This window comes from Fistularia commersonii, chromosome 27 (genome assembly GCF_037954325.1).
Source record: "Fistularia commersonii isolate RoL2024-O1a breed Wild chromosome 27, RoL_Fcom_v1.0, whole genome shotgun sequence".
Classification (NCBI taxonomy): Eukaryota; Metazoa; Chordata; class Actinopteri; order Syngnathiformes; family Fistulariidae; genus Fistularia; species Fistularia commersonii.
This window is the reverse complement of record NC_141310.1, coordinates 1,433,327-1,450,804: the sequence shown is the minus strand read 5'-3', so window position 1 is coordinate 1,450,804 and position 17,478 is coordinate 1,433,327. Positions and strand designations below refer to the sequence as shown.

The 17,478-nt window shown below is 41.3% G+C and overlaps 1 protein-coding gene across 7 annotated transcripts in view; it reads right to left on the bottom strand.

Moving 5' to 3' along the window:
* plekha7b (pleckstrin homology domain containing A7b) overlaps positions 1-17,478 on the bottom strand; it is a 76,300-nt gene that overhangs the window by 11,011 nt on the left and 47,811 nt on the right. For 4 of the 7 annotated variants that reach the window (XM_086175184.1, XM_086175187.1, XM_086175190.1 and 1 more), the window contains 10 exons: positions 13,560-13,664; positions 13,135-13,207; positions 12,559-12,659; positions 9,068-9,246; positions 7,472-7,894; positions 6,391-6,919; positions 4,431-4,514; positions 2,809-2,946; positions 2,017-2,070; positions 514-582 (listed from right to left, as the gene is read on the bottom strand). In XM_086175184.1, the coding sequence (XP_086031310.1) occupies positions 514-582; positions 2,017-2,070; positions 2,809-2,946; positions 4,431-4,514; positions 6,391-6,919; positions 7,472-7,894; positions 9,068-9,246; positions 12,559-12,659; positions 13,135-13,207; positions 13,560-13,664 (1,755 nt within the window). The remainder of the gene's footprint in view (positions 1-513; positions 583-2,016; positions 2,071-2,808; positions 2,947-4,430; positions 4,515-6,390; positions 6,920-7,471; positions 7,895-9,067; positions 9,247-12,558; positions 12,660-13,134; positions 13,208-13,559; positions 13,665-17,478) is intronic. The other 3 variants (XM_086175186.1, XM_086175188.1, XM_086175191.1) reach the window with 3 other exon arrangements.

Sequence of the window (17,478 nt, the reverse complement as noted above, 5' to 3'; positions counted from 1 at the left end):
CAGTGCATCTTTCTTTTCTCAGATCTATTTATCATTCTGTTCAATTAATAATTAAGCTGTTTTTTATTTTGCTGCCACCATATATTGTTGTTTTTAATTGCATGAAATATTCATTGTTCGGACAAATTTGCTGGCAATCTCTTATAAATTGTTAAAGTGGAACAATGCTAATGATGAAACTTCAGGAAATCCATATTATTTACCTCTCTTCAGGAGAAAACAAAGATTGGGGAGAAGGGGGGGGCGTCAATCGGCAAATCAAACTGAAAAATTTAACAGCTCAACATCTAAAACTCCCATTACATGCATTTTTCCCTTTAAATTGCAGAGAGGAAAATAAAAGCTGTGGTCAATACTCTCAGGCCCTCACTGTGTAGTCTGGATGGGAGTCCCCACAGTGTTGCGCTGCAAACATATATATTTATATATCCTTTTCCCTCCATGGGGAGAAGGGAAAGAAAATGAAACAAATGTTCTTAACAGTTTACAGGTCAAAAAAAGTGTTTCACTTACATCAGCATCGCTCTCTGCTATTTTCACGGGCCGAGGTGATTCTTTTCTTATGCTTTCACGTCCGGTAACCTGAAATGCCCAATGGCCACGATGAAAGAAAAAAGTGCATTAACAACCAGTTTACCTCAACTAGATGCTCTGGCTTGAAAGATAACATCTGTATACGAAAACTACTAATGACGTAAATAATGCCAAAAACGGGTCCTTTCATTCTTTTGCTAGACCAAAGACCATAGGCCATAAATTGCTAATGTTTTGCCATTTATGGCTGTATACTTGTTTTGTTTTTTTACTACAGTGTGATTCAGAGGAGCTTACCATGGAAAAGAGCTGTGGCCAAAATAGCAATGATTCATTTAATTGCTGCTGAGGCATAATACACATCACATCCAAACATCAGTGTCAGCGGTAAGAAGTGGTAGTTTTCTATTGAAGGAACAATCTAGACAGTCCTACATTGCCACTTAGAATTACCATTTTTTATGGTTGTCCTACACACACTCTGTGCTTTAGATACATTTATCAATCATTCATTATCTATAATGCTTAGACAAGGTTGCAGTGCTGGAACTAATGCCAACTGTCATTGGGGAAATCAGTAGAGACTGATAGATACACAAAACCATCCACTTTCTGATTCTAAAGATCTGGGCAATTCAGGTCCAAAGTGTGTGTTTTTGACGTGAAGGAGGAGGACAAGAAAACTCCTGTCAGAATCGAACCCCGGACCTTCTCGGTGTGAGGCAGCAGCATTGACCTCCGCTCACATCAAGGTGAGGCGCTTTACATAAATAAAGCAAGCTCTTTTGCACAGCTGGATATATACGATATACTCTATATTCCAGTCTCTCCAGTTCAAAAAAAAATCCATTATAAGAGTATTTTAAAGACCCACGGAGGAAGTGGAGCTCACACCTTTCACTTATTGGAAATTTAGTAATGTGCTTAAAACAAATAAAACCCTTAAATTACCATAGAGTACCCTTCACATCAGTTGCTGAGGTTAAATATTTGCCTGTGTGTATTGGTGCGTCGGTCTAAAACCACCAGGCCAATTTTCATGATGGAGTAAAAGAACCAATAACACTTTCAGGCACACATAGAAATACATAATTCCTTTTTGTTTGGCCTTCGCAGCACCTGCACTCAATGCAAGCAACGTCATTCCTTCGCTCAACGTCAGCTGCGTCACTGCACTGGATGTAAAGGTCTACGATCAGATTGGAAAACTTAAAATCCCATCAGCTACGACAGTCGCCGCTCATCCACTCGAATGTTCAGTAATCCTCAAATGCAAACTCAACATGAAGGGGAGAACAAGAAAAACACGTCGACTGCATAACAAGACATCGCAAAGCAGCGCAGATTAAAGAAAAAGAAGAGCGAGAGAGAAACTTGGAGGCAGGTGTTTGAATAGGCAGAGGGGCCGCAGTGATTATAGTGGAGAGAAGGAAGACGAAGCAGATGAAAAGGATTAAGTGGCGTTCACTTTGCCGGGCCCACCTTCAGATCTAGATACTCCAGGTCCTTCTTCAGTTGTATGTAAGTATCATCGGCCTTTAAAGGAGGAGTGGAGAGATAAATCACATGAAATTAAATCGCAAAGGATAATGGGCAACCAGATGATGCCCGAGGCCTTTTTCTTTTGTTTGTTTAAATTGCTTAGACAATTTCATTGATCTCAATAACAGTCATGCTTTCACATCTGTTTCAATATTATAACTACAAAAGGCATTTGCAGTCGGGTATTCGGTTAGTAAATGTCCCGGTTCTCTGAATAAACACGTGCGTTGAAAATACGGTTAACGGCAAGAGAACGCAACACACGGAGCTTCGCGTTGAGATGTTACTCGGACGGCACGGCACAGCTGTTTTGGATGGATCCTGCCCGTTCACCCCCGAGCACTCACGATACAAAGGTGAAGATGTGCCATATTAGACATCCATATTAGTATTTAGGAGCAATGACCTATCGTAAGCCCCCCAAGTGTCACCGTTTTTAAAGAAAATAAAACACGAGCAACATGCTTCAAGTTGGGGATGTTAGTTATTGAAAACAGAGTAGCCAAACCCAATGGATATTTCTCCAGGCGGATGAATGATACACTAAAAATACACTATCAGAATGCAATCCATACACTCTACAGTGCAACATAGCCCATGCCGAAACTTGTAAGAAACACAAGAAACTGGAATAAATGTCAGAGGAGGAATTATTGGGATCGCAGACGGCGGACCGTGATGCAAAGGCTTGGGTTGCAAATATGTAATAGCCAAGTATTATGTGCCCCTGACCTGCATGCTGTGGCCCAGAAGGCCGTTGCGGTGGTGTCGGTGCTTCAGGTGAGCGAACGCATCGCTTGGACTATAAAAACCAGCCATCTTGGCCTGGTGCCTCCGAAGCTGAATGAGGAGCAGAGTCAGCTCCTCTGGCTGTAGCCGAGCCCCAGGTTTTGAAGGCGGAGGCCAGCGGGGTCGCAAATGGACGAGACAAAATACTTGAAAAAAAAACCCATCCGCACAATACAATGGCGGCTCAAGCAGCCGAAGTGGCTGAGACGCCGGGGAAGTCTTGTCTGTATTCATGCAGTAATAACTCTTAAAATGTATAAGCTAGAGCTGCTCCTTGAACAAATATAAGGGATTATTTATTATTGATTGTTTCCAAAACGATAACGCTAAGAACAATGTATTACATCAACGAATGGGATTGGCTCAAAGGAAGAGTGATGTCACTATTTCCCTTTGTACCAAAAGGTTTTATTGAAATGTTAAATAAACAGATAGGTTTGGTAAATTCACTTCTTTCAGTATTTTATCATCGTGCTATTTTAATATCTTATAAATCTTATACTGAACTATATGAGGATGACGGCAAAGTGTCGACTCAGGTTTATAGGAAATAATAATTTGGAGAATTTCACTTTGACTTCATATCAACCGCAGTCTGGCAAAATTAAGTTTAAATTATAACTGCCGTCTGTCAAACACAAAATGTCACTTTTTAATTGGGCCGATGTAGTTTATCAGAATCCTGGATCCAAAACCAATTTTTCAGCATCCAGTACTGCGAACCTAAATCCCTGTACATTCTCTCTCCGATATCCCTTTGGTCTTAATGACCGTTGTATGTACAGTGTAAATTATTTAAACGCCCTAAAATCAAAAAGAATAAACATATTAATTGGCTGCAAATGCACATCTTTCAATGTCTCTATCCTCTACCAATCCCTAAACTCTGTGCTCTCCCAAACCGTACTGCAGAGTGTGTCGGCTGAGGCGATCTACATAATATTTCTTAATTCTTTCAATGAGAAAAGCATTTCGAAGACGGCGTTTGGGCCCAAATAACTTACCTTTATACCTATAAACAAGCTTTTGAGCAATTTGAATAATGTAATCGCGAGTTTCCGACATCAAGCTTGAATACAAAGATTAAATAGAATATCGTATTCCTCTTCATGAATCTCTGTGCGTGACAGAGAACGGTCCGTCACGAAAGCAAATTCAAAACAGCTCTAGATTCTACATTTTGGATACCGACTACGAATTTATTTGTTTTGCTGCGTTCCAGACAAACGGGAAGCCGAGACCTTTTAATGTGCGGATAAACAAACCCCAATGGATAATTACTGGAAGTCCGTTCTCAACAAAGGGGGAAAATGGTTAATAGCAAAAGGTAGTCTATGGCATGTACTGTATAATCATGGAAATTAAATGAAATTCACATCACATGGTGATACATTCCGCATTTAACCGATGGCATTATTACCACCAGCTAATTGGTCACGGGGAGACCCTTAAAATGATAAAAGAGCTTCCTGGGGATGTCCCAGTTTTGAATGAAATGCAGCAAAAGGTAGGTTCAAAAATCAAACCATGTTGTGAAACGAGAGCATCGTGGAGAGAATCATTACCGTTTTGCCGTGCAAGCTGGGCGCGCTGACGGTGTGTGTGATGTAGCCCATGGCCGGCATGGACCTTCTCTCTATTTGGGAGGTCTGGGGAGATAATGAATCCACATGTTATCACTGATATTATGAAGTTAAATCAAAGGGAATGTCTAATTCACTGACACCAAGTTACATTCATTACTATTTAAAAAGAGATCACTGTTTTCCACCGAATCAAAGCTAAAACATCGCCTCTAAGTCCGCAAACAAATTTGACCATACAGCAGATTTTTTTTTTTCAAGCTACCCTTTTTCTCAGTCTCACCCCTCTTGGAGTTATTTCAAACAAGGTGAGCCCTGACTTTTATTTGCTGCGGGGCTTGAAAAATGTGACATTTTTGCTTAACATACAGAATTAGAGCGAAAACCAGGCCCACCATAGAACCCTGAAAGGAAACAAACAACAAGAGATTTAATTAACTACACATAAATTATACTAAACCTGCTTTCTTAAAATAACATTTGTTTGCTACCAGCAAGAGAAGCACTGTAAGCCATTCCCTTTGAGATTCCCATGCCACTATTTTTTTTGCTGTATAATAGGTTTTTTATTTAAATGTGAGATCAGAAGAAAGAGACCACTGCTGATGTTTGAGATAAAGTGAAGATGTTTATAGGGTGCCGAGAAGCCCTGGGCAAATTGGATTAGCTGCTAATAAAACATGTCTCTTAATGATATTCCACAGAGGTATACAGATCACTATTACTTCAATATGCTCCAGCCAGAGAGCATCATCAAAAATCAAAGATGCTGGTGCACCAAAAGTAACTTCATCTGATGGCTATATTTAGTTCCTTCGAAAGCCGCTCTCGTGGACGGTCTTGCTCAAGTCACAGTGGCAGCGCTCTCCTTCCACGGACTTTTCTAGAATTGAGCATTTGACTAATACTGACACTTGGACGATAGGCCGAGAAAACAGACCATCGACGACATTTTTGGTCACTTGTTTTTGAGGCCTCTATGCATTGACCAAGACCCGTGCCCTTTACATTTTGAAGGTTAAGGGTTATGGTAAGATGACTCCCCCGACCTTGTGGGGTAACGTAGATGTTTTCTGATCGCTCAAACCGTTTAGCGAATGTCATTTTGGGTGAGATTTTAGACACGGCCCAAGTGCAAACTAGGAGTGGAATGTATTGAACTGAATTATTCACAATTCACGTGCCCTGCACATTCTGAACGAGAGAAACATCTGCGATCAGAAGATTGAATGTCATTGTAACTTTATCATTGTTTTAAGGATGTCTCTTGGTTTTATGAAATTCGTAAGAGAGTATAAACAGCCGAATTGTTCATTTGTTTGCCAGCAGCTGATTTAAAGGTCAATATTGTCACCTTTTTTTTATTATTCAACATATGGCTCAGTTTTTTGTGTTTTTTTGAAAAAGTTGAAAGAAATGACATCGGCGATTAATCTAAAAAGCCGACGATATTGCTTTGATAACTATGTACAGGACTGTCTCAGAAAATTAGAATATTGTGATAAAGTTCTTTACCTTCTGTAATGCAATTACAATGACAAAAAAGTCATACATTCTGGATTCATTACAAATCAACTGAAATATTGCAAGCCCTTAATTACTTTAATATTGCTGATTACTGCTTACATCTTAAGAAAACTCAAAAATCCTATCTCAAAATATTAGAATATCATGAAAAAGTAATTTTTGTTTTTGTAATTGCATTATAGAAGATACAGAACTTTATCACAGTATTCAAATTTTACGAGACAGTCCTGTACATATATATATATAACTGCTTGTACATAACTGCTTGAATATTTTCAAATGAAATCAATGTAACGAATATTAAAAATTCCTTCCTGCAAGGTGTGATTTAAAAAATTTTTAATTTTTTTTTTTTAAATAATAACCCTCAAAAGTGACCCACGAAATTGTCAGACGAGCATGTAGACTCTTATACCTGTGAAAGGTTGGCAAAGATATGGCCGGGGGAGGTGGATCTTTTGCTGTCCTCGTCATCCAGGGGCCTCACTGTCCGTCTGTCTGAGGGTGTGTGTGGCCTGCGAGGGGACAGCGGTTTGGAGGAGGACGGGGGAACTTCGCAGGGTGACGGCGGCACGGAGACGGAACGCGGCATCTCCACGGTTACTCGAAAGGACGACGAGTCCGTGTAGTTGGATCCCAGGTAGACAGGTGCGGCGGGACTGCCCTGGCGGAACTGCTGACGCTGCTGCCACTCGTACAGTTGCCAAACCATCCCCTCCTTGGTGGCCAGTCGCTCGTCTGTGGTCATACGAAAGTGACTCAGCCTGTCGTGGGCATACTTGTAGTCGCTGGGCAGGTTGCATGTTGCCGGAGGGGAGCCGCTGTCAGTTGGGAGACGGGGAGACTTTGGCAATGACTCATGGGTCGCATCCGACAGGCTGACTTTGGGCTTCAAGGGAGGAGTTTGCCTCGGGAGGTGGCACTCAGCAGTCGGCGAGCTGCTGCTGACAGACAGATTGAAAATATACTGCTCAAAAAAATAAAGGGAACACTTGAACAACACAATGTAACTCCAAGTCAATCACACTTCTGTGAAATCATAGTGTCCACTCAGGAAGCAACACAGATTCATTTTGACTTGTTTTAAGGACATTACATCAAAGTTGGATCAGCCTGGAGTTTGTTTTTACACTTTAATTTTGAGTGTGATTCCTAATCCAGACCTCCATGGGTTGATACATTTGATTTCCATTGATCATTTTTGTGTGATTTTGTTGTCAGCACATTCAACTGTGTAAAGAGCAAAGTATTTCATACGAATATTTCATTCATTTAGATCTAGGATGTGTTTTTTAAGTGTTCCCTTTATTTTTTCGAGCAGTATATTATCCAGGGTTCAAAAAAAAAACTGCTGTTTTTTATAATCGATAAATCCTGTGAGGCAGCACAGGTTACAGACTAACCGGCAGACAGAAGCACTTGTTAATTTTTCAAGAGCATTGATGTTGCTTTTATTTGACATCTGTTTGATTCTAACATTTTGAAGATAAACTGACCTTTTTGGTGGGTCCCCTTTCTGAATTTTGACCCACTGCTCCACCTGCGCCAATGCACTCTTACGCTGTTTCTCGGCGTTGGTCCGAGAAACACAACCCCTTTGATGAATGAGGTTTCCGTTCTGTTCCAGCACCAGAGCCACTTGGACCGGAGTCTGCCGGCCATTATTTTGGGCCGCGTCATTGACTGAGTCTGGAGACAGTCTCTGTACTCTTTCCCCTGTATTTGGCTGGCTGCGCCGCCCTTGGACCACAGAAACATCCCTCGCCTCGTTTCCATGAGCCAGTTGGATACTGTTACCCTGAGGTGGCTCTCTGTCTGTTTGCAGAGGCCTTTCTAGTTGAGATGTGTTCTGATTTAAGTAAACATTATTTGTCTGGGGCGTCACCTCCTGGACGGCCTTCTCTGGCCTCTGCATTTCTCTGGAAAAGAGTAAAACAAAAACAAAACAGTTAAGATTATTTTATATTTGACAAGGGTCGAGGCTGCCTATTCAATCAGGCTTTAATAACGAATTTTGCACGACGTTGTCTAAAATTGTGAATGCAGCCCGTCATATTTCTTTCGACTATGAATAACAGCACAGTCTTATTGCCGAATTTGGGCCGGTACTTTTGCTGATGTCACCGGAGAAGGATTGGCAACCGCAGCAAGAAATTAAATATACATCTAAAAAATGATGCTTTCAGATGGAACAGACAGAGGAGAGGTCTTGAAAGCGAATCCACACCAAAAAGGTCACGACGTAGCCCGCTGCTGTTCTCGTTAAGCTCGGACGACACCGACTCTTTTCCGCCTCGGACAAAGAACCATAAAGTTTTCCTTACGGTCCAATAGATTGTATAAAATTATTCTATGTGACTCGTTCTGCTCATCTCAGATTGGCTATATAAGAATAATTGACCATTATCATACAGATATAGGGTTTGTATTCGTAACCATAAAATAATGCATTTGTTAGTGCGTTTCAATAATTCAATAATACATTGATTTATTCATTTATGTATTCTATAACGACCAGATCAGTGCTTGATCTTGATCAGGATATCAACCAGCAATTATAGAAATATTATCATCATAAATCTCATGAGATGGAACAAAATTTTAAGATTGTCCTGTGGAATATGACTGCACTGTCAGGCATGCTGTGCAGCTTGCAACTCCAGATGGCGCTATTACACAGGGTAACTAAAATACCCGGTTCACATCAAATGCAGGTGGTACAGCATTAACCGAATATGGACGAAGACGATCATGATAAATATTTGCCATGTGCACCTTCTGTGGAAGTGGTGGCTTTTTTCATATTGTCTTTTTCCACATTGGCAATGGGATGTCCTTTTCTTAACCAGAAACATCACATCCAGGCACACAAACACTGCAATCACACTGATAGACAATGCCTGACCTCTTGGGGAAGGATGCTCTATGATTAAAACAAATCCACAAGCAAAGGTTCAATGTATGAAATGGTTCAAGTTGGGATCCAAACCAAATTGGCTACAACCATACGGTTGCAAATTCATTTAGACTGCGATGCTTTAGTGCCAAACCGACAGAAGAACTGAAGGGTTACGCAGCCGTGCAGGACCAACCTCTTTACTTTGTGACTCTGCTGCATCAGCGCAGCCTGCTTCATGGCTCGGATCCAGCCGTTCATGTCCTCCTGTGTATCGGCGCTGAAGAAATACGTCCGCATCCCGCAGTGTTCCGCCTGTGAGCCAATCACAGAGTTCTTATTGTAAATGTAGGAGCGCATTCCCGTATGGCTCGCCTAACAGAGAGAGGCAGAGAGCGAGAGAGAGGGAGAGAAATCAATACGAGAGTGGAGGTAAAAGCACTATGAAAACCTCAAAATAAAGAAACCCAAAATCCAAGCAATAAGACTTTCAAGAACTTTACTTTCATGTCAACTGAGACTGACAGCTGACGGTCATCTCAGGAAGGGCAATGTTCAATCCAGCAACATTTAGAAACAAAATTAAAAAAAAAAAAAACTTAAATACAGGTTATATATTTCCAGTGGCTTTTGGCAAATAGGAAAGCAGATCTTAAGTGCGCAAATCCGAAAGGGCAACCATCAATCGTACAGTTATATCTAACACACGTATACAAGTGCCTGCACTCACGCATACAGTCTGAATAGGACATTGGTATATGTAATTCCCGTCTGTTGTCACAAATCAGAATATGAAAACACATTTAAACTTAACTGCACCTTTTTAAGATGCGGGATACCAGCAATACTTTAGTAAATCTCAATTCGGCTCCGTTTTGTTAACTTCAGCCAAGTGAAGTAAATATTGAGTCAATCTATCCAGTATCAATGCCAAAATTTTTAACACGGAAACATGTAGAAGAACAGATCGGCCTCATTAACCGGAAACATTCAATCAATCAAGCCGCGTTGAGACTCCAGTTGGGTTTATTAGGGAATTAACATTCGCAAAACTCAAGGACATCCCCTGACATGACCCTAACAGTATCCATTACACCGTACTTACACCATGTCCGTCTCCATTAAAAGAGGTTCCTCAGACTCAGAATGCAATTAACAAGCATCTGAAGGAAGGGATATCTTCATTTATGTGATTCACATTCCATCCTATTATCCATCACATAGGAGTGTCATACCTTTGTCGATAAAATAGCATGTCACATTTCAATAAACGTTTTTCGACAGTGTGCATTATGTTATGAATAAACCAAAACTTTCCATGAGTTTGATAGAAAGTTTAAGAGAATCCTCCAAAAATGCTAACTACAGTCAGAGGACTCATCCTTTCTTGCGCTTGTGGAACACTGTTGCTCTGATGGACGGCACTTTTTATCTGAGACAATATTCTAATCTCCTAACACTGCATCATAACAATATTAAAACAGTTCTTCCTTCATACATTTTTACATGCGGGGCTATTTCCTACATTTTTCCACAAACTAAAATAAATGCATGCACATCGAAGAGCAAACCATTCCTGGCAACAGGCAACAGAATAAAGCAATGACATGGCCATCCCGCCTTGCCCGCGATGACAGGGAGATCACCATTGATGCACTGCCGGAGCAAATCCCAGAGCTTCAGACGCTGGTTAAATGACGACGTGAGCAGCATCTCTAACACCTGACCATATTCAGATGTATCAATATATTCAAACCTAAAGAGCTTGCAAACTATTTTTTGTTTCTCATCGGGCCCAAAATTGAAAGGCGATTTCGGCGCTGAGGCGCGTTTTGGATAAACGGCACGTCTGTCGCCTTTTCGACAAGTGTCGGCCCACTGTGCTCACCAGGAACGAGGGGCGTATGGTGCACGACTGAAGACTGTTGCAATCCCTGTTTTACAACTATTATTTGCAGTTTCAATTACAAACATTTCAAATTTTACTTGCCTACGAATTGAAAAACGACAGGGTGTCACAGTCCAAACAGTTCGGATGAAACTGATGGCTCTGATATTGTCCACGTCTGTTGCTGTTTCACATAACTGTGAATGCAGATTTTGAGATGTGCATTTTGCAGCTGGCTGATGGCATAAAATAAAACGAGCACTTCCACTGATGAGGTTGAAGTGAAATCAAATACCTATTCATGCAAGACAGGAAGCCTGTGTGATTCAGGACGGCCACCCGCAGAGAACAGTACTCACTCCGCCCGTGCACACATACCAGGTCACAATGGGAGGCAATTTACCAACAGGGAATGAGAGAAACATAGTGAGATGAGCAAAATAAGAGCACATAACAGGAGAACACAGCATATTAGAGTGGACCACATTTGGAAGACGTAAATGATTCTAGTCTTTAAGCACAGCATCGATGAGGAGCTGACATAGCGGCTCTATTAGTGTGAACGTTTCACAGTGATGTGTGAACCGCCAAACATTCTAACTTTTATTCAGTTATTTCAATTTGAGAACGACTTTAACGTTGTGTCTTTTTGCGGTCAGCGCAAACTTGTGCGGAATCTGTCATGCGCTCTTCTCCAACAATGTCACACTTCCAATTCACAGACGTCACAATTGATAAGCATTGGATTTCCATGTATTCCACCTCCATGAAGCAACATCTTGCTTTATAAAGAATGGCGCTCCCTGGGGAGCGGAGGGTAATAAAAGTCTTCTGAATACAATGTGTACACACAGAAGACAAATATATTGTGGAGGTGGTGCTACAGTAGTTAATGAGCAGAGCGTGAAATCAATATACCCTGCGGCAAAAGTATTACTCAATTTAGATGTGTGTGTGTGTATATGATCTTCAAATGCACATGACGCACATTGCATGAGCACACACATTCAAACAGAAATACTAGGACATGCACATTCAGATCCAGGAACAAAAAGTAAAAGTACAAAGAAGCTCAGAGGATTGCAAGAGAAAGCCCCAAAGCCGCAGTGCTACATCAAACACTCTGGCACTGTTGTTCTTTGCAACAATCTCAGCTCAAGGGAAACGCACAATGTTAACACGCTTGATGTTACAAAAATATATCTACTCTTTTTATGAGTCCTGTCAGAATTTGAAGACGACCCACATAAGAGTGAAAAATGCACTTATTCCCAATGATGTGTTTAGAGCATTCAAGTTTTGCCCAATTCAGGTTCAACGAAGAAGAAAGCGATGACTTGTGGAATGGCAACAGTAACTACACTGATACACACTGGTAGCTGGACTGAAAACCAGGAGACTTTGCCTCTCCCTCTGCCTACCAATGAATAAAATCAGCTCAGGCATGTATACTGCATTGGAAACACATATACTAATTCAAAAAGACTGCGTATTTAAGAATCGTGACCAATATATATTAAGAATTTTTCTGCAGCCACATCCACATTTGGGATTCCACAAAAAAAGGTGTGAACAAAACCAGAAGGTCAACAATTGGCATGGCAGATCTTATTTTCTCAATGAGTCAGGAGAAATATAGATAACAGAAATATGAAATCGAGGAAAAACGATGCAAACAGTTATCCAAGTGTAATATTATAAGTACTGTCAAGAAATGAGTTACAAACACATCATTCACATCATTCACATCATGTATAAAACCGCATTTTAATTCTGGTTCAGTAGAATTTTAGTGTTACCTTGAAAGCATATTTGCGGTTTATATGGTCGTCTGGTGTAACTGGTGCAATGACATAACTTGGCAAGGGGATGCTACCAAGCACTGCCTCCTCTCTGCTGTCTGTCAAACAAACACACACACAGACAGGCACATACGGTTTTGCAATTTGCATCAAAAATACATAAACATTTACTCTTGTCAAGATCTTTATGCGGTTGGTGAGTGACAAAAAAGTATAACTAATGGAGGGGAGAACTAGATGAGAGTGGTGTAGACAATAATACAGTCCATCATGTGGTGTTAGGTGCGTGTTTATTTATTGTTGGCATGGATGGACGGGTGGAGTGTGGCACCATCAATATAGGTGCACGTGACACACCATAAAAAAAGAATTCATAATTTATAATGATTTTAACAGCGAGCAATAGCATATTCAGGTCTAATTAAAGACTGTCAAGAACAATATTGTCATTAAAGGGGACCACAAAAGTTCTTTGTCTGATTTCACATTAAAATAAATAACATTTAATTTTATCTGTTAAAGTCCATCCATCCCTTCCCTTCCCCTTGATAGATGCACATTTTATGGACTAACCTTTGTAGTAAAACAAGCAGTAATCGGACAAAACAAACCACTTCCGTTTCCAGAGTCGCATTCCCGAGCTGTCCTGGAGGTGAGGGGAGAAGCACGTTGTCAATTAAAAAACTATCTCTCAAGGATCACATCTTCTTTGACATCTTAATTAAGTGCTGCTTCAACATGAGAATACACACTCGGAAAATAAAACATTTTGAGCATATAATTAGTACAAGGGTTGCAAAACTTTCCTATGGGGTTTCTGCTTTTGGAATCTATGGCAACACCTATTATGAAAATTACTGTGAGATATTTTGAGATCACTTTCATTAGGGATGATTTGATAATCTGTAAGAAATTAGTTGCTGCAATCAATTCATTTTTCTACATGGTTACTTTTTAACACATATGCTGTTATATATGTGCTCAGTCATTTGGCTCACCTGTTTGTAGAGCCAGCCTCTCACCACTACTGGAACATTGAGGTTTCTTTTAATTGCATGATCCCTTTTACCAAAACTGTGTACTTTCCCTGAACCCTTGCAGCCCTGCACAGATCAGAAACAGATATTGATAACATGATTGGATAATTATTCAACTTTCAAATCATATTCAATAGAAGGGGCTATTACCTTTGCAACTGCATTGACCAAGACATGTAAAAGTATACAAGTACTGTATTGAGGTTCACAGTCATCCAGGTCATGGTTAATTCTTGTCGAAATCTTTTTGTGGTAACTAGACTTAGCGATGGCGATCCGCACCTCCAAATCGAAACCATGGTGCTCAACCGGAAATGTGTGGAATGCTCACTCCGGGTTTGGGAAGAGGCCCTGCCTCGAGTGGAGGAGTTAAAGTATCTCTGGATCTTGTTCACAAGTGAGGGAAGGATGGAGCGGGAGATGGACCGGTCTGCAGCGAAGCAACTCTGTACCAGTCTGACGTGGTGAAGGCAATTTACTGGTCGATCTACGTTCACACCCTCACCTACGGTCACCAGCCGTGGGTGCGACCGCAAGAACGAGATCGCGGAGTTTCCACCACAGGTTGGCCGGACTCTCCCTTAGAGATAGGGTGAGAAGTTCATTCGTCCAGGAGGAGCTCGGAGTAGAGCCGCTGCTCCTCCGCATAGAGAGGAGTCAGATGAGGTGGCTCTGGCATCTGGTCAGGATGCCTCCTGGACGCCTCCCGGGGGAGATTTTCTGGGCATGTCCATCTGGGAGGAGACCACGGGGAGGACCCAGGACAAGCTGGAGAGACCATATCTCTAGGCTGGGGTCCCCCCTGAGGAGCTGGACCATGTGGCGAGGGAGAGGGAGGTCTGGGTGTCACTGCTACGGCTGCTGCCCCCGCGACCCGATTGCGGATAAGCGGGGAAAGATGGATGGACGGATGGATAGACTTGAATTTCTTCTCCTGAAGACATTTCAGCTCTAATCTGAGAGTCCTCCAACTTCTCTTTCAGTTCGAGTTCTCAGAATAAATTCAAGTCCAGTTGCCACAAAAAGATTTTGAATTATAGAATTATACAAGTACACAACTTATACAAGTATACAACTGGTTTAAAATTGGCAGATATTCCTTCCCTGCCGATACTCCCTTTCAAATGACTCGTGATAGGATGCGCCGATACCAAGCCAATTCAGAATGGAGCATTAATAACAACTCAAATAATTGTCGGAGTGAATCTGCAGGTAAATATACATCTCGTTTGCTGGCATCATAAGTTACATATTTCAAAACTTTAATGCAGCCCCAAGGGAGAGCAGCCAAGCCACTGTTCTCCTCATGCTGGTCCAGAGCCCAGATACAGTTAATACAGAGGGCGGTGTCAGGATGGGCACCTGACATAAAACCTACGCCAAAATAAATATGTAAAACGTTGTGTGGGGTTACGCTCAACAGGTAGGATGTGAGTTAGAAAAGAAGGATAAATTCTTGACTGAGTTAGATGAAGTGATGCAGGATATTCCCAGAGGTGAGAGAGAGGTAACTGGATCAGACTTCAATAAACATGTTGTTGCAGGTGATAGGGGTGATGAGGACAGATGGTGGTGGATTTTGCAAAGGGATGGAAATGGCTATAGTGAGTACTTTCTTCCAGAAGAGGCAGGAACATAGCGTCACTAATGTAAAGCACAGATGGACTACATCCTGTAAAGACTGCAGTAATAGTGGTCGGTAAGAGTATAGCCCAAGGGTCGGCAACCCGCGGCTCCGGAGCCGCATGTGGTTCTTTCATCTTTACACTGCGGCTCCGAGTGGCTTCGGAAAATAAAAATTATAAATATTTAATTGAAGTGTATTTCATTTGTGTTAATTCCTTTTTTTAACTTTTAGTTCTCAGTTGGAAGATTATTGTGATCTTGAAATATCAAATAAAATTATATTCATTATTTTTCGCCGCTCAAAATAACGTCACACTTGCGGAGGCCGGAAGACCCACCAGCCGGTAAAGTCCCAATTTGCAGATGCTGTACGCAGAAGTTCAGGAGCATAAACCAGGTACATAAATATTTATGAAGATATTTTGCAAATATTTATTTTTTATTGTTTACTGACACAGTGATTTTTTTTCTCGATTTATTTCTAAAATTCAGGTCAGGGCTCCGCTACACGCTCTGAAAGCAAAAAGCTCAAAATGAGTTAATTACATAAATAAAATTAAATTTTCCCCGTAATACTTTGTGAATTTCAGAAGCAACACACTTCACACAAAGTGTAAAGGTAATAAAAATCCATATATACAGTGGTACCTTTATTTTAGACGTCAAAAAGTTATTGCGGCTCCCAGTGTTTTCTTTTCCGAGGAAACCGGGTCCAAATGGCTCTTCGGGTGTTAAGGGTTGCCGACCCCTGGTATAGCCAGACTGCAAAGGGTGGTTCTTTGTAGGATGAAGATTGCGAGAGAAAAGGCGAAGCATAGGGCAAATGCATGGAGGAGGGCACTGAAGAGGATGAAGACTGAAAAAGCATTTGGCTCCAATGATATGGAAATATCTAAGAGAGATGGCAGTTGTTTTTGACTAAGTCATTCAACAGGATCTTTAGGATCCTCTTAGAAAGAAAGGATGTCTGAGGAGTTGAGAAGTGCTGTTTTTCAGAATAAGGGAGATGTGCAGAGTTGTGGTAAATACAGAGGAATAATGTTGATGAGCCATACACTGAAGTTATGGGAGTGGTTAATGCAAGGGAAGAAGAATGCATTTGTGAGCAACAATATGGTTTCATGCAAAGAAAGAGAAAAGACACCGAATTTGCAGGTGACACTGCAATCCATAGTGAGATTAGGGAGCAGGTGAGGGAAAATCGGCAGGTGAGAGGAATGAAGGTTAGCCACAGCAAGTCAAAATGTTTGTGAATGAATGAGAGGAACCCAAGTGGAATGGTGACATTGCAGATAGTAGAGATAATGACGGTGAAGGATTTAAAGTACTATCGGTCAACAGTCAAGAGAGACGGAGAGTGTTGAAAAGAGATGAAGAGACATTTACAAGCTGGTGGGAACGGGTGGAGAAAAGTGTCAGGGGTAATGTGTGATAAGAGCGTCAGCCAGAATGAAAGTGAAGGTGGCACCGCGGCGAGAACAGCAATGTTGTCTGGTTTAGAGACAGTGACACGGAGGAAAAGGCAGGAGGCAGAGCTGGAGGTTGCAGAGATTAAAATGTCGAGTGGCTCTTTTTGACAATGTGGAGGGTGGATTGGATCCGGAATGAGTCCAGCTGAAGGACGGAAGATGTTAGATGGTTTGGATATGTAGGGTTGGAACTGCCGGGGGGGTGATTTGTGGTCGTCACCATTGAAGGGAGAAGCCCAAATGAAAATATTTCAAAATGTGTCTGAGAAGGTTCTGTTCACAGTAATCAAGGTCATGGTAGATTTGTTGTCAAATCTTATCCTGGCAACTGGAATCAGTTTCAGCTTTCTCCAGATCTAAAGATAGTACTGAGATCCATCCCGAGACAGATGAAGGCAGGTACTGTACACATCCCCAGATTCATTTTTTTAAACTAAAAATCTTTATGTTTCAAGTTTAACCTTTTTCAATTTGCACACTCAGTGCTGTACTTAACTGTTTACATTTCCTTTCCCATGTGTTTGATTTGCACACACATTGCTGATAGTGCATAACATTCATAAACAGGCCAAACAGCCATGAACTATCTCGGAAAATTTCCCTTAATGGACTGCCTGCACTCAACTGTTTTAACTTTTCAATTGACTTGTTCCCCTATTGGCACTTTTCATTAGCACAATTAACCTGGCGGTCATTGATTCAAATTCCAACTCAGGTGAGTTCCCCGAATTCTAACCTTTGTTTTCCAAAAGAAACATAGCAAAACACATATTAACACAACGACC